At 49.3% G+C, this 24,623-nt stretch overlaps 1 protein-coding gene across 2 annotated transcripts in view; it reads left to right on the forward strand.

Annotated features, from left to right (window-relative positions):
* The first annotated feature begins 4,398 nt into the window (after positions 1-4,398).
* The window catches only part of DSCAML1 (DS cell adhesion molecule like 1), a 301,513-nt gene continuing 281,288 nt past the window's right edge, over positions 4,399-24,623 (forward strand). For both annotated transcript variants that reach the window (XM_075329067.1, XM_075329068.1), the window contains exon 1: positions 4,399-4,521. In XM_075329067.1, the coding sequence (XP_075185182.1) occupies positions 4,479-4,521 (43 nt within the window). In that variant the 5' untranslated portion in view covers positions 4,399-4,478. The remainder of the gene's footprint in view (positions 4,522-24,623) is intronic.

Raw genomic sequence — 24,623 nt, forward strand, 5'->3', positions numbered from 1 at the left:
AATGCGTTGGCAAAATGCGGTAAAACCATGTAAAAAACACCTGCTTTTTATGCGTTTTTGCTGCGGGTGTGTTTTTTGGGGCCAAAAACGCTGTCTCTTTCTGGTTATGGCTATGCGCAGTGTTTTTTTGACGCTGCATTTTGCATCATTGCGTTTTGCTGTGTTTTTACAATGCATTGCATGGGTGAAAAACGCAGTAACACGCAGGAAAGAATTGACATGCTTCATCTTTGTGGTCACCACAAAAAAACCTGCAACATGCAGACAGAAAAACTGAAATCACATAGACTTTGCTGGGGAAGGAAATGCACGCACCCAAAAAACGCACAAAAAGCGGCAAAAAAAATAATGCAGTGTGTGAAGAATTTTACTAATAATATTATTTAATGACCCTTCTGGTGTCTGATATCCCCTCTCCTAAGCCAATAGACATTGCTCAGCTTTCCAAGTGCACATTGTTTGGGGGAATCTCTTGGTGATCGTGAATTCATCAACTTTCTTTTCCCCTCTCCTGCTGCTCAGTGGTCAGTGCTCCTGCTGCTCAGTGCTCCTGCTGCTCAGTGGTCAGTGCTCCTGCTGCTCAGTGGTCAGTGCTCCTGCTACTCAGTGGTCAGTGCTCCTGCTACTCAGTGGACAGTGCTCCTGCTGCTCAGTGGTCAGTGCTCCTGCTGCTCAGTGGTCAGTGCTCCTGCTACTCAGTGGTCAGTGCTCCTGCTACTCAGTGCTCCTGCTGCTCAGTGGTCAGTGCTCCTGCTGCTCAGTGGTCAGTGCTCCTGCTACTCAGTGGTCAGTGCTCCTGCTACTCAGTGGACAGTGCTCCTGCTGCTCAGTGGTCAGTGCTCCTGCTGCTCAGTGGTCAGTGCTCCTGCTACTCAGTGGTCAGTGCTCCTGCTACTCAGTGGACAGTGCTCCTGCTGCTCAGTGGTCAGTGCTCCTGCTGCTCAGTGGTCAGTGCTCCTGCTACTCAGTGGTCAGTGCTCCTGCTACTCAGTGGACAGTGCTCCTGCTGCTCAGTGGTCAGTGCTCCTGCTGCTCAGTGGTCAGTGCTCCTGCTACTCAGTGGTCAGTGCTCCTGCTACTCAGTGGACAGTGCTCCTGCTGCTCAGTGGTCAGTGCTCCTGCTGCTCAGTGGTCAGTGCTCCTGCTACTCAGTGGTCAGTGCTCCTGCTATTCAGTGGTCAGTGCTCCTGCTACTCAGTGGTCAGTGCTCCTGCTATTCAGTGGTCAGTGCTCCTGCTACTCAGTGGTCAGTGCTCCTGCTACTCAGTGGTCAGTGCTCCTGCTATTCAGTGGTCAGTGCTCCTGCTGCTCAGTGATCCTGCTACTCAGTGGTCAGTGCTCCTGCTGCTCAGTGGTCAGTGCTCCTGCTACTCAGTGGTCAGTGCTCCTGCTGCTCAGTGGTCAGTGCTCCTGCTGCTCAGTGGTCAGTGCTCCTGCTGCTCAGTTGTCAGTGCTCCTGCTATTCAGTGGTCAGTGCTCCTGCTATTCAGTGGTCAGTGCTCCTGCTACTCAGTGGTCAGTGCTCCGGCTGCTCAGTGGTCAGTGCTCCTGCTATTCAGTGGTCAGTGCTCCTGCTACTCAGTGGTCAGTGCTCCTGCTACTCAGTGGTCAGTGCTCCTGCTACTCAGTGGACAGTGCTCCTGCTGCTCAGTGGTCAGTGCTCCTGCTGCTCAGTGGTCAGTGCTCCTGCTGCTCAGTGGTCAGTGCTCCTGCTGCTCAGTGGTCAGTGCTCCTGCTGCTCAGTGGTCAGTGCTCCTGCTGCTCAGTGGTCAGTGCTCCTGCTATTCAGTGGTCAGTGCTCCTGCTGCTCAGTGGTCAGTGCTCCTGCTGCTCAGTGGTCAGTGCTCCTGCTGCTCAGTGGTCAGTGCTCCTGCTGCTCAGTGGTCAGTGCTCCTGCTACTCAGTGGACAGTGCTCCTGCTGCTCAGTGGTCAGTGCTCCTGCTGCTCAGTGGTCAGTGCTCCTGCTGCTCAGTGGTCAGTGCTCCTGCTGCTCAGTGGTCAGTGCTCCTGCTGCTCAGTGGTCAGTGCTCCTGCTGCTCAGTGGTCAGTGCTCCTGCTATTCAGTGGTCAGTGCTCCTGCTGCTCAGTGGTCAGTGCTCCTGCTGCTCAGTGGTCAGTGCTCCTGCTATTCAGTGGTCAGTGCTCCTGCTATTCAGTGGTCAGTGCTCCTGCTACTCAGTGGTCAGTGCTCCTGCTGCTCAGTGGACAGTGCTCCTGCTGCTCAGTGGACAGTGCTCCTGCTACTCAGTGGTCAGTGCTCCTGCTGCTCAGTGGTCAGTGCTCCTGCTACTCAGTGGTCAGTGCTCCTGCTGCTCAGTGGACAGTGCTCCTGCTGCTCAGTGGACAGTGCTCCTGCTGCTCAGTGGTCAGTGCTCCTGCTGCTCAGTGGTCAGTGCTCCTGCTGCTCAGTGGACAGTGCTCCTGCTGCTCAGTGGACAGTGCTCCTGCTGCTCAGTGGTTAGTTGTTCTGCTGCTCAGCGGACAGTGCTCCTGCTGCTCAGTGGACAGTGCTCCTGCTGCTCAGTGGTTAGTTGTTCTGCTACTCAGTGCTCCTGCTGCTCAGTGGTCAGTGCTCCTGCTGCTCAGTGGTCAGTGCTCCTGCTACTCAGTGGTCAGTGCTCCTGCTACTCAGTGGTCAGTGCTCCTGCTACTCAGTGGTCAGTGCTCCTGCTGCTCAGTGGTCAATTGTTCTGCTACTCAGTGGTCAGTGCTCCTGCTGCTCAGTGGTCAGTGCTCCTGCTGCTCAGTGGTCAGTGCTCCTGCTGCTCAGTGGTCAGTTGTCCTGCTACTCAGTGGTCAGTGCTCCTGCTGCTCAGTGGTCAGTGATCCTGCTGTTGAGTGGTTAGTGCTCCTGCTGCTCAGTGGTCAGTGCTCCTGCTGTTGAGTGGTCAGTGCTCCTGCTGCTCAGTGGTCAGTGCTCCTGCTGCTCAGTGGTCAGTGCTCCTGCTGCTCAGTGCTCCTGCTGCTCAGTGGTTAGTTGTCCTGCTACTCAGTGGTCAGTGCTCCTGCTGCTCAGTGGTCAGTGCTCCTGCTGCTCAGTGGTCAGTGCTCCTGCTGCTCAGTGGTCAGTGCTCCTGCTGCTCAGTGGTCAGTGCTCCTGCTGCTCAGTGGTCAGTGCTCCTGCTGCTCAGTGGTCAGTGCTCCTGCTATTCAGTGGTCAGTGCTCCTGCTGCTCAGTGGTCAGTGCTCCTGCTGCTCAGTGGTCAGTGCTCCTGCTATTCAGTGGTCAGTGCTCCTGCTATTCAGTGGTCAGTGCTCCTGCTACTCAGTGGTCAGTGCTCCTGCTGCTCAGTGGACAGTGCTCCTGCTGCTCAGTGGACAGTGCTCCTGCTACTCAGTGGTCAGTGCTCCTGCTGCTCAGTGGTCAGTGCTCCTGCTACTCAGTGGTCAGTGCTCCTGCTGCTCAGTGGACAGTGCTCCTGCTGCTCAGTGGACAGTGCTCCTGCTGCTCAGTGGTCAGTGCTCCTGCTGCTCAGTGGTCAGTGCTCCTGCTGCTCAGTGGACAGTGCTCCTGCTGCTCAGTGGACAGTGCTCCTGCTGCTCAGTGGTTAGTTGTTCTGCTGCTCAGCGGACAGTGCTCCTGCTGCTCAGTGGACAGTGCTCCTGCTGCTCAGTGGTTAGTTGTTCTGCTACTCAGTGCTCCTGCTGCTCAGTGGTCAGTGCTCCTGCTGCTCAGTGGTCAGTGCTCCTGCTACTCAGTGGTCAGTGCTCCTGCTACTCAGTGGTCAGTGCTCCTGCTACTCAGTGGTCAGTGCTCCTGCTGCTCAGTGGTCAATTGTTCTGCTACTCAGTGGTCAGTGCTCCTGCTGCTCAGTGGTCAGTGCTCCTGCTGCTCAGTGGTCAGTGCTCCTGCTGCTCAGTGGTCAGTTGTCCTGCTACTCAGTGGTCAGTGCTCCTGCTGCTCAGTGGTCAGTGATCCTGCTGTTGAGTGGTTAGTGCTCCTGCTGCTCAGTGGTCAGTGCTCCTGCTGTTGAGTGGTCAGTGCTCCTGCTGCTCAGTGGTCAGTGCTCCTGCTGCTCAGTGGTCAGTGCTCCTGCTGCTCAGTGCTCCTGCTGCTCAGTGGTTAGTTGTCCTGCTACTCAGTGGTCAGTGCTCCTGCTGCTCAGTGGTCAGTGCTCCTGCTGCTCAGTGGTTAGTTGTCCTGCTGCTCAGTGGTCAGTGCTCCTGCTGCTCAGTGGTCAGTGCTCCTGCTGCTCAGTGGTCAGTGCTCCTGCTGCTCAGTGGTCAGTGCTCCTGCTCTATGAGAGCCCTATAGCCAGCGTGTGGCTGCAGTAGACTGTCGGGAGGATGAGGCTTGTCTTCTTTTTTGGGCTATGCACAGCTCCTCATGCTCTGCTGTTCGCGTGCCTTTTCTCAGCCTGTCCCTCCTCCCCAGCCTGTGCTGAGAGGAGGAGCTGCGCGGAGCGGAGAGGAGCTGAGCACTGAGCTCGGGGCTTCTGGAGGGATTCACACCCGGCATTTCCCCTCTCTGGATGGAATGTTGCTGGTAACTCTCCTCCTGCTGTGTTCTGTGCAGACAGGTGAGTGCGGCCGCGGCACTGCCGGCGCTGCCCGGGACGCGGCACTTCCCACACTTGGAGCAGAGTTTATTGTGGCATTTTGGGTTCTTTGCTCTGATGTTTGCAAGTTCTGCCTTTAGTTGTGACATTGCTGTGTGCATTGATGGCAGTGATGAGGGGCTGGGGCTGGATGCTCAGGTGCCATTTGCCCGCGCTGATTGTTTATCACATACATTGCATCCTGTCGGTGATGAAAGTTGACAATGCAAGCAATGCAGACACTTTACACGCGCTTCCTGGGATATTGCTGCTTGCATATGCAGATTCTCATTTTTTGCATGTATATTGATGGCTTGTGCGCTCTCTGTGTGTTTTATGGCACAATTACATATGTCTGCTGCTGGTGGCATTTCTTGTGTTGATGATTTTGGAGAAAGGGAGGGGGAGTGTAGATTGTCACAAATGCATGAGCAGGGAGGGGCAATTGTATATATTTACTAAAAATAAGGTGAAGGGTTAAATATCCAATGGAGGGGAGAGGGTCCTCCATGTAATAGTTCCTGTTTGATCATGTGAGATAGCAAAGGGTTAATAAAAAAAAAATGCAACTCAGGTGTGAGCACTTTATACAGCGCTGTCCAATACTGGACTTACCAAAAGGAGTATAGGATGTATAATATGGGGGGTATAGGATGTATAATATGGGAGGTATAGTATGGGAGGTATAGGATGTATAATATGTGGGGTATAGGATGTATAATATGGGAGGTATAGTATGGGAGGTATAGGATGTATAATATGTGGGGTATGGGATGTATACTGGCAGCATTATACAATCCATACAGGGAGTATAGGATGTATAATATGGGGGGTATAGGATGTATAATATGGGAGGTATAGTATGGGAGGTATAGGATGTATAATATGTGGGGTATGGGATGTATACTGGCAGCATTATACAATCCATACAGGGAGTATAGGATGTATAATATGGGGGGGTATAGGATGTATAATGGCAGCACTATACATTCCATACAGGGAGTATAGGATGTATAATATGGGGGGTATAGGATGTATAATGGCAGCACTATACATTCCATACAGGGGGTATAGGATGTATAATATGGGGGGTATAGGATGTATAATATGGAGAGTATAGGATGTATAATGGCAGCACTATACATTCCATACAGGGGGTATAGGATGTATAATATGGGAGGTATAGGATGTATAATGGCAGCACTATACATTCCATACAGGGGGTATAGGATGTATAATATGGGAGGTATAGGATGTATAATGGCAGCACTATACATTCCATACAGGGGGTATAGGATGTATAATATGGGAGGTATAGGATGTATAATGGCAGCACTATACATTCCATACAGGGGGTATAGGATGTATAATATGGAGGGTATAGGATGTATAATGGCAGCACTATACATTCCATACAGGGGGTATAGGATGTATAATATGGAGGGTATAGGATGTATAATGGCAGCACTATACATTCCATACAGGGGGTATAGGATGTATAATATGGGAGGTATAGGATGTATAATGGCAGCACTATACATTCCATACAGGGGGTATAGGATGTATAATATGGAGGGTATAGGATGTATAATGGCAGCACTATACATTCCATACAGGGGGTATAGGATGTATAATATGGGAGGTATAGGATGTATAATATGGGAGGTATAGGATGTATAATATGGGAGGTATAGGATGTATAATATGGGGGGTATAGGATGTATAATATGGGGGGTATAGGATGTATAATATGGGGGGTATAGGATGTATAATGGCAGCATTAGGGTCATTATAGGCATCATCATTGGGCTGCGGTCACATGTTGCGGTAAAACTGCCCCAATTTTTGGTTCTATTTACAAAGATATAGCTTAAATTAGACCAGTAGATCTTACCGGAATCCTAACTTGGATGATTACTACCCAATACTGCTACATGGAGTGACTGTCTCGTGTCCCTGCTTCTGGTCTACTTGTTTCTATTGTTGGACACTTTTGTTGCTCTCATGTTTTTTAACAAGACCCTTGAGGGACTATATTTTCCAGAACTTGCACTGAGCAGGCAAAGTTGTGCATTTCATGTCCACATTAAGCTCCAGTCATGCATTTGTTAGTGCAGCGCGCACAATGTGCATCTTTATTATGCTGCAGAGCAATTAGATGGGGAAAGTGATTGTGCTCTGCCTCCTGCACAGCGGATCTGGCTGCCCCTTCATTCTGTGCCATTGCCTGTTGCAGAGTAGAGACGGAGACCCTACAATGTAGTGGTTATATTTATAGCTATTACTGTTGGCTAGTGGTTGCATTTATAGCTATTACTGTTGGGTAGTGGTTGCATTTATAGCTATTACTGTTGGGTAGTGGTTGCATTTATAGCCATTACTGTTGGGTAGTGGTTGCATTTATAGCCATTACTGTTGGGTAGTGGTTGCATTTATAGCCATTACTGTTGGGTAGTGGTTGCACTTGCAGCCACTCCTGCTGTGTGGTGGTTGCACTTGCATGCAGCCTCTCCTGCTGTGTGGTGGTTGCACTTGCATGCAGCCTCTCCTGCTGTGTGGTGGTTGCACTTGCATGCAGCCTCTCCTGCTGTGTGGTGGTTGCACTTGCATGCAGCCTCTCCTGCTGTGTGGTGGTTGCACTTGCATGCAGCCTCTCCTGCTGTGTGGTGGTTGCACTTGCATGCAGCCTCTCCTGCTGTGTGGTGGTTGCACTTGCATGCAGACATTCCCGCTGTGTGGTGGTTGCACTTGCAGCCTCTCCTGCTGTGTGGTGGTTGCACTTGCAGCCTCTCCTGCTGTGTGGTGGTTGCACTTGCATGCAGCCTCTCCTGCTGTGTGGTGGTTGCACTTGCATGCAGCCTCTCCTGCTGTGTGCTGGTTGCACTTGCATGCAGCCTCTCCTGCTGTGTGCTGGTTGCACTTGCATGCAGCCTCTCCTGCTGTGTGCTGGTTGCACTTGCATGCAGCCTCTCCTGCTGTGTGCTGGTTGCACTTGCATGCAGACATTCCCGCTGTGTGGTGGTTGCACTTGCAGCCATTACTGCTGTGTATGCATTTGTTTCTTATGTCTTGTAGAGCTGCGGTGGCGTTGCATTCATATCCCTGTGCCACTGTATCACCAGCCTTGCAGAACAATGATCCGGGCACGCTCATTATTTATAGATTGCTGATGGTTCATGTGATACTGATGGATACATTGCTGGCTGATGTCTGATACTTGCTGGCAGTGGTCTAGGAGTAAAGTTTGCAGAGTATTGTATAGGTGTCCATGGATGGAGCAATGCTGTATATGAGCCCAGGGTTTTCCTATAATTAGGATCTGCAGTCTGTATGTTAATATTGCGGATAAAGTGTGACATGTATCACCATTACAGCCTAATGGCAGATCAATATTAAAACTGATCCAATAAATAATCCGAGGATTTGCACGGTGCACGATTGATTATAGTTGTCATATTGCGTGGCAATTGTGCCATATTTTGGAAGCAATGAATGTGATTTAATTGATCACTGTCTGCAGCATGGAGAAGATCTGACCGCTGCGGCTGATTTCCCCCCCCCCCCCCCCTTCTTCTAAGGGTCCTTTCTTCTTATCCCCTCTATTCCTATTCTGCCCTATGCACATGGACCTGTCTTCGGGCCCTCTGCTCGGTGCCTGTCTTCTGGCCTCTGCTCGGCGCCTGTCTTCTGGCCTCTGCTCGGCGCCTGTCTTCTGGCCTCTGCTCGGCGCCTGTCTTCGGGCCCTCTGCTCGGCGCCTGTCTTCGGGCCCTCTGCTCGGCGCCTGTCTTCGGGCCCTCTGCTCGGCGCCTGTCTTCGGGCCCTCTGCTCGGCGCCTGTCTTCGGGCCCTCTGCTCGGCGCCTGTCTTCGGGCCCTCTGCTCGGCGCCTGTCTTCGGGCCCTCTGCTCGGCGCCTGTCTTCGGGCCCTCTGCTCGGCGCCTGTCTTCGGGCCCTCTGCTCGGCGCCTGTCTTCGGGCCCTCTGCTCGGCGCCTGTCTTCGGGCCCTCTGCTCGGCGCCTGTCTTCGGGCCCTCTGCTCGGCGCCTGTCTTCGGGCCCTCTGCTCGGCGCCTGTCTTCGGGCCCTCTGCTCGGCGCCTGTCTTCTGGCCCTCTGCTCGGCGCCTGTCTTCTGGCCTCTGCTCGGCGCCTGTCTTCTGGCCTCTGCTCGGCGCCTGTCTTCTGGCCTCTGCTCGGCGCCTGTCTTCTGGCCTCTGCTCGGCGCCTGTCTTCTGGCCTCTGCTCGGCGCCTGTCTTCTGGCCTCTGCTCGGCGCCTGTCTTCTGGCCTCTGCTCGGCGCCTGTCTTCTGGCCTCTGCTCGGCGCCTGTCTTCTGGCCTCTGCTCGGCGCCTGTCTTCTGGCCTCTGCTCGGCGCCTGTCTTCTGGCCTCTGCTCGGCGCCTGTCTTCTGGCCTCTGCTCGGCGCCTGTCTTCTGGCCTCTGCTCGGCGCCTGTCTTCTGGCCTCTGCTCGGCGCCCGTCTTCTGGCCTCTGCTCGGCGCCCGTCTTCTGGCCTCTGCTCGGCGCCCGTCTTCTGGCCTCTGCTCGGCGCCCGTCTTCTGGCCTCTGCTCGGCGCCCGTCTTCTGGCCTCTGCTCGGCGCCCGTCTTCTGGCCTCTGCTCGGCGCCCGTCTTCTGGCCTCTGCTCGGTACCTGCAAGTTCTCGGCTCCCTTTGTTTGCCTTCTGTTAACAAAAGGGACACACTTTGGTTTGCTTCTGTTGCCAGGAGTGAGGTGAAAACACAGGAGGTGACAAAACAGCGGGGATTCTGTTTCTGACCTGCAACAAGTCCGGACCTGCAGGGGAAAACTCGAGGAAATTGCTGGGACCTTTCACTTATAGGGTTAAATGCTCCTTCCCCAATTGCCCTTTTAAGAGCCAAGGCTCTAGTGGGCCCCCTAGTGCTCAGTCATCAGTACAGGTAGACTCCCAAATTCTTCTCAAATGCAAGGGTGCCCATGCATTTGCTATCCAAGCAACAGCATAGTCGCCAACTATATGGTGCGGGCTGGGAAAATGAATGCAGCCGCCCACCGAGCCGGACGCACCATTGACTTCCATTGCGGATGATACGTTTTTGCTTTGGAGCAAAATCCTACATTTTTGGGTTGGGTGCAACCAATGCTAGTATGTAAAGCTATGTAGGATCCATATGCACCATAATATGTGTAGTTCTATAAATGCCACTAATGGCACTGCAGGGGTATTGTGGGGGAGGGGAGGGGGGGGGGCTCATGGCGATTTCATCCATCAGTGGATTGGTGTCCTACAAGGAAAATGCTAAATGTTGCTCCTCGTGCCAATGTCTTGGCCATATCTTGCCCCGGAGTCACAGATCCTTTAATTTTGGCCTCCTGTTTTGTAAAGCTGATCTCTTCCATCACCGCTGGAAAACTATTCAGCCGGGCGGTCAGTTAATGGTTTTCCTAGAAAGTGTGGCGCTCTGAAAACTTCCAGGATTTCTAATAAAAAGGTGCATTTTTTTGTTTTTTTTTAACCTCTGTTCCTTTCTATAAACAGATCGAAGTCCCTCACCGCCCGGAATGAGCGCAGAGTATAATAAATCCCTATAAGTGGCCATCTATAGACAGCGGCGGAGTACAGGGCCATGCATCGGTGCAGCGCTCCGGGATATGTCAGTGCCATATATACACGCAGCTCTTGTTTCTCCGGTCGTGCAGTTTTGATTGCGGTGTTACCAGGCAGCTCTCGTCATTGGTGGAGCCGGGTTGACTATTGACTCCTTTTTCCCAAGTTTTCGGTGTTTCCCATGGTGTGTATGTATATGTGTGTGTATGTATGTATGTATGTATATATATACTTACATATGTATATTATATATATGTGTGTGTGTGTATATATGTATGTGTATGTATGTTTTGTTTCTTTCCTCCGTCTGATGAATTTCTCTGCACATTATTATTCTCCATAAGCCGTCAGACAATGATTAGCTCTCGGTAATGTCGCTGCAGTCTACAGAATGGCAGGCGGCCGCTCTGCTTGTGTATTCTTCTATGTAGAATGATCTCTCTCCGTGTAGATTTACATACACAAATACATACATGCACGCCTGGATGTGTATACACCTATATATACACGTATATGCACATATGCTTATATCTACATACATATACACACCAGCATACACTTATCACAAATACATAAACATGTATTCACATACATAACACATACGTAACACATACATACACATATACATACATGCACACCTGCATGTGTATACGCCTATATATACACACACACGTATATGTACATATGCTTATATCTACATACATATACACATATGATAAATACATACATGTATTCACATATGTAAAAGATGCACACACACGTACTTTATATAAAAATAATACACATGCACACATAGTTACCTATACATGTATAAATATATACACACCCAATAATGTCCAAACATACACTCAAGCCAATATATACACATATATTGCATAAACATACATTTATATGCATGTATACATCAGTACACGTGTGTATGTATTTATGTGTGTGTGTGTATATGTGTAAATATGTAAACATAGAAGTGCAATGATATATCACATGTATACATACATAAACACATACATGGTCACATACACATGCATGTATATATGCACACACATAAAGACCTATACATACTTATACATGCATATGTGTGTATATATCACACATATAAATACATGCACACATAAAAAACATACATGCTCATATACACATATTTGTATACATCACATACATCCATATACAATCGCACATATAAATATATACATGCTCGTACACGCATGTGTATATATTACACACCTATCCACACACGCAGAAGTGTCTATATTACACACACACGTGCTCATGCATGCGCACATATAAATACATGCAAGGGTATGTGTGTATATCACACACATAATCATACTCATGCATACATGCACATATATATGTGTATATGTATGTGTGTGTATATATATATATATATATATATATATATATATATATATATATATAATCTCTACTCATACACGCACATGTGTATATTACACACCTATACATGCACAAATAAATACATACAAGATCCTATACGCAAGTGTGTATGTGTGTGTGTGTGTATATATATATATATATATATCATACATTATATGGATGCATGCACACATATAAATACATATATATACGTATATATCACACACTTATACATGCGCACACATATATATATATATATATTATACATTCTCATACGTGTGCCTGTGTATATATTCTGCATATTGATATACTCTAATTTTGCATTAATCGCCTTCTTTTGCATCTTCTCTTCACTATTTGCATTAATAGACTTTATTGCCTTGGAGCCATTTTCTGTTTCCTCGTCATTGATCTTCCTTCTCTGTGGATTAGGCTTTGTGGGGTCAGTGGTCTTGTGATTTTTGGTGTTTGCGTATCGACCCTCCATACATATGCATGCCACCTTTCTGTCCCTCTGTGGTTTGCTTTCATCAGGCTGCTTGTTTGTTTCGTTCTGCTTGGGGTAATTTTCTGCCCTCCGTCGCTCCCTCCTTCCTCCCCCTGTAACTTGTGCCCTCTGGGACGGACCCCGAGCTCCCATTAATCAGTAGGTCAGACCTCTGGGGCTCTCAGAGACTCTTTATCTGTCCGAGACTTCCATCCCTCTGCCGGGGCTCCCATTCATTGTCTCCTAATTAGCTCAATTAACCTTATTCTTTGCCCTTCCATATGCTCAAGATATAGAGGGGGGACAAAATAGGGTCAGTTTCCGAATAAGTCTCTGTTTCTGCACCTTCCGCTAGGAAGCGTTGCGAGCAAGCTGTGCGCTGCGCTAATTATTCCTGCACCTCCAGCTCATTAACTCTTCCAGGGCTGCGAGATGTCAATGAGGGGGGGGGGGGGGGGGAGGCAGCCATTTGTCTTGATTTGCCTCGCGATGCATTTTTATCATAAGAAGCCATCGCAGATTTAAGAGCTGCTCATGCCGGATCGCATCCAGATGTAGCGGAGCGTGGACGAATCCGCCAGATACTCTCTGCTCTTTAGAAAGCGAGAGCCACATTTTAGGTGGAGCGAGGGGGGGGGGGGGGGATGCTGTAAACTCCCTTCTCTCCCACTTCTTATTAAAAGATGCCGAATTACATTTCCAATTCATTCCTCCATATCGGGCACCGTTAAACCCACAGTGACAATCCCGCGTGCCCTCCACAGTGACAATCCCGCGCGCCCTCCACAGTGACAACCTCGCGCGCCCGCCGTCCCCCCTTTTGTGTTTCTCATCCTTTTTTATTTTCGACTTGCAAATGAGACGCTCGTACATCGAGCCATTAAGCAGATTTCCTAGGCGAAGTGGAAAAAAATGTTCTCAAGTAGGGTACTTCTTTGGGTAGGGGGCTCCCTAAATCCATTCCTTCTAAAACCCCATCCATCCCCCCCCCATAAGGGTATCTCCATTTGCCAATATCGGCTCCCGTTCCCCCTTTTCCTACTTTTCTCATGGTTCCCGGAGAGTTGTAATAAGGCTCGGGAGACAGGAGAGGGTTAAGCTTGGCGGAGACGTCGGCTGTGCCGCGCAGGGGTCGCTTTTTTGCACTTCATTTGTTTATGTTAATGTTTGCGACAGAAATAAGATGCAGAAAGGTGGGGGGAGATGGATGCCGGAGGGTGGGTGTTGGGGTGTATCATCTGACTGTAAGGTTTCCTGCGCTTGTGCAGAGAGACTTTCGAGAATCTCTTTTTACTTTATGGCAACCGGATTCTAGAAAATGAAATTTTTCTTGATTTGGATCTGAATTTAGAAATTGCTTTTGTTCTTCGGTGGAAGGAAAGGATGGGGGAAGGGTACGAGGGATGGGATTCTCTTAGGTTTATTTCTAGATTGGGGTAAGGTGGTCTTGCATGAAGAGATGGGCAATGTAGGAAATTCGATGCCCCATTTATAGACCCTTTACACTAATCGATGAGAATTGGAGGCGATGATGTTGATCATTCATCCCCATACAATGTCATTATTGCCGGAAACACTTGCCCTCATTAAGACAGTCGTTTTTAGGCAACCATAAAAGATGGGATCTAAAATAACCACGCGTTTCATAGTGTTTAAGGCTGAAGGTAGACTTGGGTCCATCAAGTTCAACCCGTGGTGATCCGGAATATCCAAATGCTCATTCAGCTGATCACCGGCCTGGTGGAAATGGTCCTAAAATCATTTTTGGATGGACCACTTGACCTCTCTTAGATAAGAGTGTAAAGTGTTCCGAAGAAATAGATGAACAATCCAAGATGTATTTGATCTTCAGAACCTGGGAATGACCACGGCACAATGTACAGAACGGTGCTGACCTGGTTCCTTGACTTATTTTCATCAAGAGCTGGTCACAACTGATTGAAAGAGGTACCATGCGTCGGATCCCCAACAGCTGATCGGAGGAGGTACCATGCGTCGGATCCCCAACAGCTGATCGGAGGAGGTACCATGCGTCGGATCCCTAACAGCTGATCGGAGGAGGTACCATGCGTCGGATCCCCAACAGCTGATTGGAGGAGGTACCATGGGTCAGACCTCTAACAGCTCATCGGAGGAAGTGCCTTGCGTCGGACCCCCCCAACAGCTGATCGGAGGAGGTGCCGGGTGCCAGACCCCCCCCCCCCCCCCCCCCACAGCTGATCAGAGGAGGTGCTGGGCGTTGGAGCCAAGGAGATGTCGGGACTGAAACAGCTGATCGGAGGAGGTGCCGGGCATCAGCCCCCCCCAACAGCTGATCGGAAGAGGTACCGGGCATCAGACCCAAGGAGGTGGCGAGTGTCAGACCCCCCCAACAGCTAATCGGAGGAGGTGCCGGGCGTCGGACCCGCAACAGCTGATCGGAGGAGGTGTCTGGCGTCTGACCTGCAACAACTGATCGAAGGAGGTGCCGGGCGACAGAACCCCCCCCCCCCCCAACAGCTGAGGGGTACTCAGACCCAGTACGAAGCCCCGAACCGACAGGAGGAGGTGCTGGGTGTCAGACTCGCAACAGCTGATCGGAGGAGGTTCCGGGCGTCGGATCCTCAACAGCTGATCGGCGGAGGTGCCGGGCGTCGGATCCCCAACAGCTGATCGGAGGAGGTGCCGGGCGTCAGATCCCCAACAACTGATCGGAGGAGGTGCCGGGCGTCGGATCCCCAACAACTGATCGGAGGAGGTGCCGGGCGTCGGATCCCCAACAACTGATCGGAGGAGGTGCCGGGCGTCGGATCCCCAACAACTGATCGGAGGAGGTGCCGGGCGTCGGATCCCCAACAACTGATCGGAGGAGGTGCCGGGCGTCGGATCCCCAACAACTGATCGGAGGAGGTGCCGGGCGTCGGATCCCCAACAACTGATTGGAGGAGGTGCCGGGCGTTGTACCTGCAGCAGCTGATCAAGGGTGGTGCTGGGTGTCGGACTCGCACCAATCTGATGTTTATGACTCCTCCTACAGATACGTTATCAAAATCCGTCCTGGACAATCCCTTCAAGGCCACTTTGCGTATTTAAAGTCTGCCGAACCCATCAGATTCTTTCTGTATGTTGCTCCTTCTTCTGTTCTTCCAGGAGAAAAGTTGCCATCAGAGCTGCCGGGCATCGGACCAGCACCAATCTGATATTGATAAGTCAGCCTACAGATACGTTATCTATATCGGTCCTGGACAGCCCCGTCAAGGCCCTTTTGCGTATTTAAAGTCTGCTGAATCCTTCAGATTCTTTCTGGATGTCAATCCTTCTGTTCTTCCAGGAGATAACACATTTATAATCGAAGGTCCCTAGCAGCCACTTACTCTCCTCGCCAAGTACCGAACACAAACTCATCTGGCCGAGCCTGCAAGTGGATGGCGAAATCGGTAGACACCAGGGGTGGCCATACTGTCAGTACAACCAATGCGGCCACTCAGGGGTCCATTTCTGTCTCCAAAATGGGTGGAATTGTGCATTATGAAGAGCTATTGGATGGTAAAGGTCCCATTTATGGTTCTTGACGGGGGGCTCATTTTGGTCTGTATCCGCCAGTGGTAGAGATAGTGACAAATGCTCGTTTGTCCAACAGTTATCAGTCAGCTTTAGGGCCGCACATGCACTATAGTCATCCAAACCGGCCAATATTGATGTTCAGTTGACAGTCTAATGTGAATGGTGACCTCCTGACTTACCCGACAGATGATGTTGGATAAGAGAAGAATCGAGCAGTTAGAATTTTAAATCCAAATCCTCTTTGTTTATCCAGAGAGAAGTCGCCGCCAGAGCTGCTTGGCAGCGTCTTTCTCTGTTCTTCCCTTTTTGATGCATGCTCAACCAAACCGAATGTTCATATGTAGGAGGGGGAATTGGGAAACACAGGTGACAGCCGAATGAGCGCTCGTTCATGTGTATGGCCAGACTTTGTGAAAATCGAGATCAGATACTTGGGCTAAGGCCGGTGTCACACTTACAAGTGCCGCGCGAGTCTCGCGTTGCATCACCCGTCATGGCCGCACACTCCGGACAGGAGCATCTCAGCTACATAGAGCTGCATGTGTACCGCCCCGCAGGCTCGGCTGCGACCGATCCGTACTCGTACGGTGGGTGGCTCGAGCCTCTCACGGACCTGGGGGTCCTAAGCAACAGTAGTCCGCTCCCCGGCTTGCTGGGTGTCGGAAGAGCCCTGTTTGCCAGCAGATGCTGGCCCTTTGGGTCTCTATGCCTTGGCGGTGGGTTTACACTGTATGGTTGGACTGTTGTCTTCTAACGGGTCTTTTGTGGCATAGGTCCTTAAGTCCAGTCCTCAGTCAGTTGATTTGACTCGGCCTGTCGGTTCGGGGCTTCGTACTGGGTCTGAGTACCCCTCCTGGTGCTCCGGTTTCCAATCGGTTCCCCGGTTCGGTACCGGCAGGCCACTGCCCGACCCCGGTCCCTATGGTTCCACCGGCTGTAATGCCAGCTCCTGCAGGCGGCCACCACAGTCTGCCTCCTTGCCAAAGGTGCCTGGTCTCCAACCCAGCCACCTGAGTAGATGAGCACTTGAACTCAACCTCTCTCCTTCACTGTCAAGACTACTCTGCGCACTGAACTTGTGTCTGTGTTTTCCCGCCTCCAGGCCTGTGAACTCCTCGGTGGGCGGAGCCAACCGCCTGGCTCCACCCCCCCTGGTGTGGACATCAAACCTGGAGGGTGGTGACAAGGTTTTTAAGTTTGGCTGCTGTCACCTTTTTAGGGAGGGTGTGTGTGTGTGCATGGGACTACCTGGGCGTCACACATGCAACCGACCTGCTCCTGTGAGGATAGTGTGCGTCTATGACGGGTGATGCAACGCGAGACTCGTGCGGCACTCGCAAGTGTGGCACCGGCCTTATCTTCACATTTGTGGCCACCTTTATGGTTCTGCATACATTGGGTTGGACATCTTTTGTGTTCACTTCTGACCCGTTCCGAAGCTGTCACTTGACTTGAGTTTGGATTTCTAAACGTCGCACTAAGGGACCAATTCATCAAGAAGTTTCTGCTCATTTTCTGTTGTAAAACTGTGTGACGTGTTGCAAAATGTTTGCACAACTCATAGGAACTTAAAGGTGGTGACTTTTGTCAGGTTTACCGTCCACCTGGCCCGCTCTAACAACGCTTACTCCACTTTTTCATAAATATTGGTGCACAAATCCCTACACTCAGACCTCATCATGTGACGCCCCTGGACTAGTCAGGGCGTGACAGGGTACTGCACTTTCTAACCTTTGGTGCAGGACTCAACCCCTCATGGTTCTGGGTTCCCAACCTATGGTACTGCCTCCATCAGCGTCCAAGTCCCAACCACACCTCACACCACACCCTGTCAGGCACACCTGTGGGCTGCTGAGCTGGAAGAGGGCCGCCCACCTAGGGGTCAGGCAGACTGGTGGGAGGGACGTAGACAGAGCAGTAGTAGCCCTCAAGAAGTGAAGAGCTGGGGAGTGGTGGCTCCCTGTTTGTGGCAGGTTGGGTTGCAGACGGTGATCTGTGCCCGGAGGAGTCGGAGACCTGGTGGCAGGATATTGAGGCTGGGAGTCTAGACCCGGTCTTGGAGGACGGTCAGCATCTCGAGCCTAATAACTGGTCTGGGACCGAAAGCACGGAGGGTTACAGGACCCTAGGTCGGGAGTATCTTCAGGCAACCCGGCAATTAACCTGTGGAGGATAGTGACTCTATCGACTGTCCCCAAGAAGTTCAGAGATCGGTGGCACTAGCGCAACAAGGGGGATAGGGCTTTCCAACCCACGCTGCCCGTGGAAATCCCAAACGTGAGCTCTTGAGAGCGCAGCTCCACTACCAACAAGTAGGGAGCGGGCCTCGGACAGTTTTAAGCCAACGTGCCACCAGAACATTTCTAATTGTGCACTGAGGCAGACTCCGAGCCATCCGGCAGTACCAGAGGGGACGGATACCCGGACGAGCTCCCCCCAAAAGGGCAACGGCACCCAGAGACTTGGTTTACCTTGTTATCAGAGTCTGCTTAGAGGTCGCATCACTACCAGCACTGCCTGAGTGAGTACGCTGTCCTCCCCTGCTTCCAACCAGCACTACGCTCCCCTACACCACCTCTCACCATCCAGAGTCCCGGGGCCTCCCCTACCTGTGGAGGGAAACGTCATCTGGCTGCCCCACTCCATCTCCCCCGGGTACTCCCATCGGCAGTGGCGGTACTCCCCTTACCGCGAACTACGGGTGGCGTCACGAACTCTTATCCTCTGTAAATATACCCCCTTTTTAATTTGAAGTGGCCGCAAGCCCCTGGGTCCGGAGACCCTCGAGCCACAGCAAACCCCGGATCTGAGCGGCTCGACTGCTACAGGGGCGGCACAATCGGGATCAACACTTTCTGGCCAAAACTTTGTGATTCCATAAACTGGCAGCGATCTGTACGTGGGGCGCATGACTTGTTTATAGTCATCTGACAAGGGATCCGTATGTGCCGTCTGACCTTTGATCTTAGAGGTTGTCCACTACTTTTACACTGATGGTCTATCCTTAGGATAGGTCATCAATGTCTGATCGACCAAGATCCGACACCGGTCGCCCACACCGATCAGCTACTCTCGGTGCCGGCGGCAGCAGGCAACTAGAAATGCTCAGTTCCAGGGAAGATTTTTGCTATGTAATCTGAGAGTAGCATGATGTAGGGGCAGAGAGTCCGATTCCAGTGATGTCTCTTATTAAAGGGAACCTGTCACCACTTTTTCGGCTTATAAGCTGTGGCCACCACCACCAGGCTCATATACAGCATTCTAACATGCTGTATATAAGAGCCCAGGCCGGGGGTATAACATAAAGAACACTCCTAACGGTCGCGCGGTGGACCTAATGGGCGTCTCTGTTGTCCGGTTCCCAGCGTCGCCTCTTTTGGCCATCTTTGATCTCCTTCTGTAGTTGCGGTGCATGACGGGTCCGACATCATCCACACTCGCCGGCATTCAGGTCCTGAGCAGGGCAGATCAAAGTATTGTAGTGCGCCTACGCAGGACCGGCGAGTGTGTATGACGTAGGACGCGTCATGCATACAGGCTTCAGAAAGAGGACGAAGATGGCCGAAAGAGGAGGCGCCGGCACCGGACAACGGAGACACCCAAATGGCCAACCACGCGACCGTTAGGTAAGTATTATAAAGTGGTTTTTATGTTATACCCCCGGCCTGGGCTATTATATACAGCATGTTAGAATGCTGTATATAAGAGCCCGGTGGTGGCCGCAGCTTATAGGGCAAAAAAGTCGTGACAGGTTCCCTTTAAATCTATTTGCTGTCGATGTAGCAATGCTGTGCTCTGTAAAACCCCACTGATTGGCAGCATACTCAATGTACAATGTACACATTGCCCCAGTCAGTGGTGGAGGAGGGGTTAGACAGATTGCCTGGCATGAGAAACTTAGTCCTGCAATGATAATCTCCTGCTGATAAAACACTGATTGTACTAGCTACAGCAAGCTGCTGAGCAAGTGACACATCCCTGGAATCTAGGATTCTTCATTATGCTGGTCTTGGATTAAATAGCACGTCAAGGGTAAGAAAATGTGGTTGCTCTATTCTAAAAAACAGTGCCACACTTGTCCACAGGTTGTAGGTGGTACTGCACCTCAGACTTGCTCCAATGCGGTGGGACTACAATACCAGACACAATCCATGGATGGCTATGATTTTCAAATTTTGAGGAAAATTTTTTTTAATACCCATCGCAAGTTTCCCTAAATGATGATAAAACTGGAAGACTCTTATTAAAGGGATGTTCCACCTTTTTCAATGAATGTCCTATTGCTTGAATCTAAGTAGTGTCGCTAATAAACATATGTGTCATTGATGAGCGCCAGCCTTATGTCAACCAGCACTTTGGTAGGAGGTAAGACCTGGAGGATGTAATAAAAATTAAAGGGGCTTCAGTCTTTTCCTTCTCAGGTACCCAGTGACGTAACTTGAAGTTCATGGGTCCCAATGCAAAAACTTCAAAGTGGTGGTGCCCCGATCCGGCAAACGCTCCATGAGGCACTGTAGAGCCCTGTTTTTGGGATGGTTGAGGTCAGAGACCATTGTGACCCCCAGTAAAGCTGCAACTTATTGCTTAACCTTTGGTATGTGATGACCTCTGAAGGTGGGAACTGCCTTTTTACTTTTCCAAATTTCGGAAACCTCACCACCGTATCCCCTGAGAAGTGGACTGACGCTCTCCCATCTTGTAGGACGCGGCTGACGCATCGTTTGCATAGAGTTTTGCTTTAATTACTTTACAATGTATCTATTACGGGCGGCAGAGATGCCTTCATTATTTTCTGTAACAATGCTGCGGGCTCGGTGTATCCCCATATTGAACAACAGCCATTGTTACTCCTGTCGTTCTGGATCTCCGCTTCTGTGTTCACGATTTTCACTGTACCTCCGGCTATACAATTCACATTTATATAGAAATGAAAGGTGAAGAATGGAAGGGAAGCAGAAAGGACGAGTCTACCTACACGGCGTATAACAAAACTCCTCGCTGAGTTAACCAGGAATATCTTTATACCGAGGCAGAAGACGGATACAATGTCCGGCGTTTACAGCACAATGGCGATTAGAGACAAACCTCTGAAATTAGTCACAATCCGCGTATTTATCATACAATGTAACTGTTCCTATACTCCAAAATATATACAGATATACTACAGCAGTAGACAAGATGACGGCCGCAGCGTGATTAGTGACTTCATAAGTGAAAAGTATGAAATGTAGTATAGAACATTTCCATTTTTTTTCTTTCTGTATTCTGATACTGAAGCCATACAACCATTTATTTATTTATTTATTTATTTATATATATATAATATATATGTGTGTGTGTGTGTGTACATATGTGTAAAATATATATATATTATACCTACAAGTAGTATTCAACCCCCTGCAGATTTAGCAGGTTTGATAAGATGCAAATAAGTTAGAGCCTGCAAACTTCAAACAACAGCAGGATTTATTAACAGATGCATAAATCTTACAAACCAACAAGTTATGTTGCTCAGTTAAATTTTAATAAATTTTCAACATAAAAGTGTGGGTCAATTATTATTCAACCCCTAGGTTTAATATTTTGTGGAATAACCCTTGTTTGCAATTACAGCTAATAATGGTCTTTTATAAGATCTGATCAGGCCGGCACAGGTCTCTGGAGTTATCTTGGCCCACTCCTCCATGCAGATCTTCTCCAAGTTATCTAGGTTCTTTGGGTGTCTCATGTGGACTTTAATCTTGAGCTCCTTCCACAAGTTTTCAATTGGATTAAGGTCAGGAGGCTGACTAGGCCACTGCAACACCTTGATTTTTTCCCTCTTGAACCAGGCCTTGGTTTTCTTGGCTGTGTGCTTTGGGTCGTTGTCTTGTTGGAAGATGAAATGACGACCCATCTTAAGATCGTTGATGGAGGAGCGGAGGTTCTTGGCCAAAATCTCCAGGTAGGCCGTGCTATCCATCTTCCCATGGATGCGGACCAGATGGCCAGGCCCCTTGGCTGAGAAACAGCCCCACAGCATGATGCTGCCACCACCATGCTTGACTGTAGGGATGGTATTCTTGGGGTCGTATGCAGTGCCATCCAGTCTCCAAACGTCACGTGTGTGGTTGGCACCAAAGATCTCGATCTTGGTCTCATCAGACCAGAGAACCTTGAACCAGTCTGTCTCAGAGTCCTCCAAGTGATCATGAGCAAACTGTAGACGAGCCTTGACATGACGCTTTGAAAGTAAAGGTACCTTACGGGCTCGTCTGGAACGGAGACCTTTGCGGTGGAGTACGTTACTTATGGTATTGACTGAAACCAATGTCCCCACTGCCATGAGATCTTCCCAGAGCTCCTTCCTTGTTGTCCTTGGGTTAGCCTTGACTTTTCGGACAAGCCTGGCCTCGGCACGGGTGGAAACTTTCAAAGGCTGTCCAGGCCGTGGAAGGCTAACAGTAGTTCCATAAGCCTTCCACTTCCGGATGATGCTCCCAACAGTGGAGACAGGTAGGCCCAACTCCTTGGAAAGGGTTTTGTACCCCTTGCCAGCCTTGTGACCCTCCACGATCTTGTCTCTGATGGCCTTGGAACGCTCCTTTGTCTTTCCCATGTTGACCATGTATGAGTGCTGTTCACAAGTTTGGGGAGGGTCTTAATTAGTCAGAAAAGGCTGGAAAAAGAGATAATTAATCCAAACATGTGAAGCTCATTGTTCTTTGTGCCTGAAATACTTCTTAATACTTTAGGGGAACCAGACAGAATTCTTGTGGTTTGAGGGGTTGAATAATAAATGACCCTCTGAATAAACTTTTCACAATTTAAAAATAAAAAAAAAAAAAGAACTAACATTCTTTTTTGCTGCATTTCACACTTCCAGGCTGATCTACAGTCCAAATGTCACAATGCCAAGTTATTCCGAATGTGTAAACCTGCTAAATCTGCAGGGGGTTGAATACTACTTGTAGGCACTGTGTATATGTATGTATGTATATGTGTGTGTGTGTGTGTGTGTGTGTGTGTGTGTATAGATATATATATATATATATATATATATATATATATATATATATATAATATTTGTAGTCTTACCATGTATATGTATGTATGTATATATGTGTATGTATATGTATGTATATGTATATATATATAATATAACATCTCTGAGCTTCCCTGATTTTGCCGCTGTTTTCCGTTTTGTGTTACGTCCCTGCGTTGCAGAGATATTCACATTTGTTGCTTTTAAAGCTCAGTATGTGAAATCTCTGCTTACAGTCCAGCTGCGTTTTCCTTCAGTGTCTTCACTGGGGGGCGTGCTCTTTCACCCCTCCCTCCAGACACAGCCAATCACAGCTTTGCGGCTGATCTAGACTGAGACGCTGCTGAGCTTTGACTGGCTGTGTCTGGGAGTGAGAGGTGACAGGACACGCCCCTAGGGAAGACTCTGAAGGAAACCACAGTCGGTCTGTAAGCCGAGATTTCACATACCAAGCTTCAAAAGTAACATGTGAATATCTCTGCAGTGCAGTGACGTAGAGCAAAACGGAAAAAAGGCTCAGAATCAGGAAAGTGAAGAGATTATTTTTTACAAAGTATTAAACTAAATTTCTTTTTTTTTTTTTTTTTTAGTAAGTGGCAGATTCACTTTAAGGCTCAGTTTCATAGGCTGATAATCTGCAAACGAGTTTATCACGCTTGTCTGCAATTAGCCAACAAATGAGCAATATTTTCTTGTTCCTGTGACCCAGTATATCCTCATAATAGGTGAGACATGATTCCATGTAATTTTGCCTTTTGTGCATTGTGTATAGGGACAGTATTACCAATTGTTCTGACCCTATACATTTTACATCAGCCATCTGAATGAGCTATTAAAGAAGCGCTGATCTTCTTGCATATTGGTGATCGGCGTGAAATTGTAGGCAAAAATCGCCCGGTGTAAATGGGGCTTTAGACTACCCATTCATAATGAATTTGTAATTATGCTTTTTAAAATTAAAGCCATTTTTAAGCTGACCGCACACTTTATATTGCTGAAATTCAGTCATACACACACTTGTAGCGGGCACAAAAGGATTGGGCATATTGAAGTCAATCAGCCCCATCATTCTGTCCTTCATGAACATCTGTCCTCAGGTATGAGTTGGACCATGATCATTGACATTGGACCTCTGGTCTACTGCTGTTCTGCTCTGTACTAATGTCAGCCGAGAACCATTTGATATATGACGACACATGCTACCATTGTGAGAATTGGAGAATCTTGACCAACAGCCAACAACGTTGTTCTAGATGGCATGCAATCATTCATTTTTGTGGGCTCAATGAACTTTATAAAGGGGGTTATCTTCTTTGGGAAACCCATCCTTTTTTTTTTTTTTTTGGGGTTTCCAAAACCTAACACCACTTGCTTAATTCCCCTGCAGCGCCCCTACAGGAGAAATTGAGCATTACACCCTTTTATTCATGCATTACATACACACAACTGACAAGTCTTTGAAATGTTTTTTGAAGCCGATCTTCCTTCTGTCTAATGAATTCTGATTCACTTTATAAGTAAAGGATGTGTCGACTTCTGCATTTTATTTGTCCAGAAACAGCTCGGATTGCTTAAAAGTATAAATATGAAATGATGAAATGTACCCAACCTTCCCCCCCACCCCCTTTACAGGTTCTCCACCAGCCTCCTCTTCTGCATTCACCCAATCACTGGCCTCAGTGGGGCTGTTGTGCTACCCATGCGGGAGCACAGTAGTCAATCCACAGGACCACAGAGGACCATGGCAGCTGACCCCAGAGAAGGACTCGGACAAAGCTTGAGGGAAGGAAAGGACTTTAATGATCAGAGCGCGACCAGCGCCAAACACAGGGCCCTATGGTAGAGTCCAGAGTGCAACACAGGAGTAGTGCGAATACCCATAGGTATGGCATAGTGACAATACAAAACACGTACAACCTGAGCACCAGTGAAGTCCGGTCTAAAGTGGAGGTAGATGGTAACATCGAGCCAGGTCTAGACCCAGTAGTAGGAGGATGAAACTCGGTAAGGACCTCATCTGTCGGTGCTTGATCCAATCCAGCGAGCTGAAGCGGAGAGGTCACGGCCGGACATG

The sequence above is a fragment of the Anomaloglossus baeobatrachus genome, chromosome 11 (genome assembly GCF_048569485.1).
Source record: "Anomaloglossus baeobatrachus isolate aAnoBae1 chromosome 11, aAnoBae1.hap1, whole genome shotgun sequence".
Lineage (NCBI taxonomy): Eukaryota > Metazoa > Chordata > Amphibia > Anura > Aromobatidae > Anomaloglossus > Anomaloglossus baeobatrachus.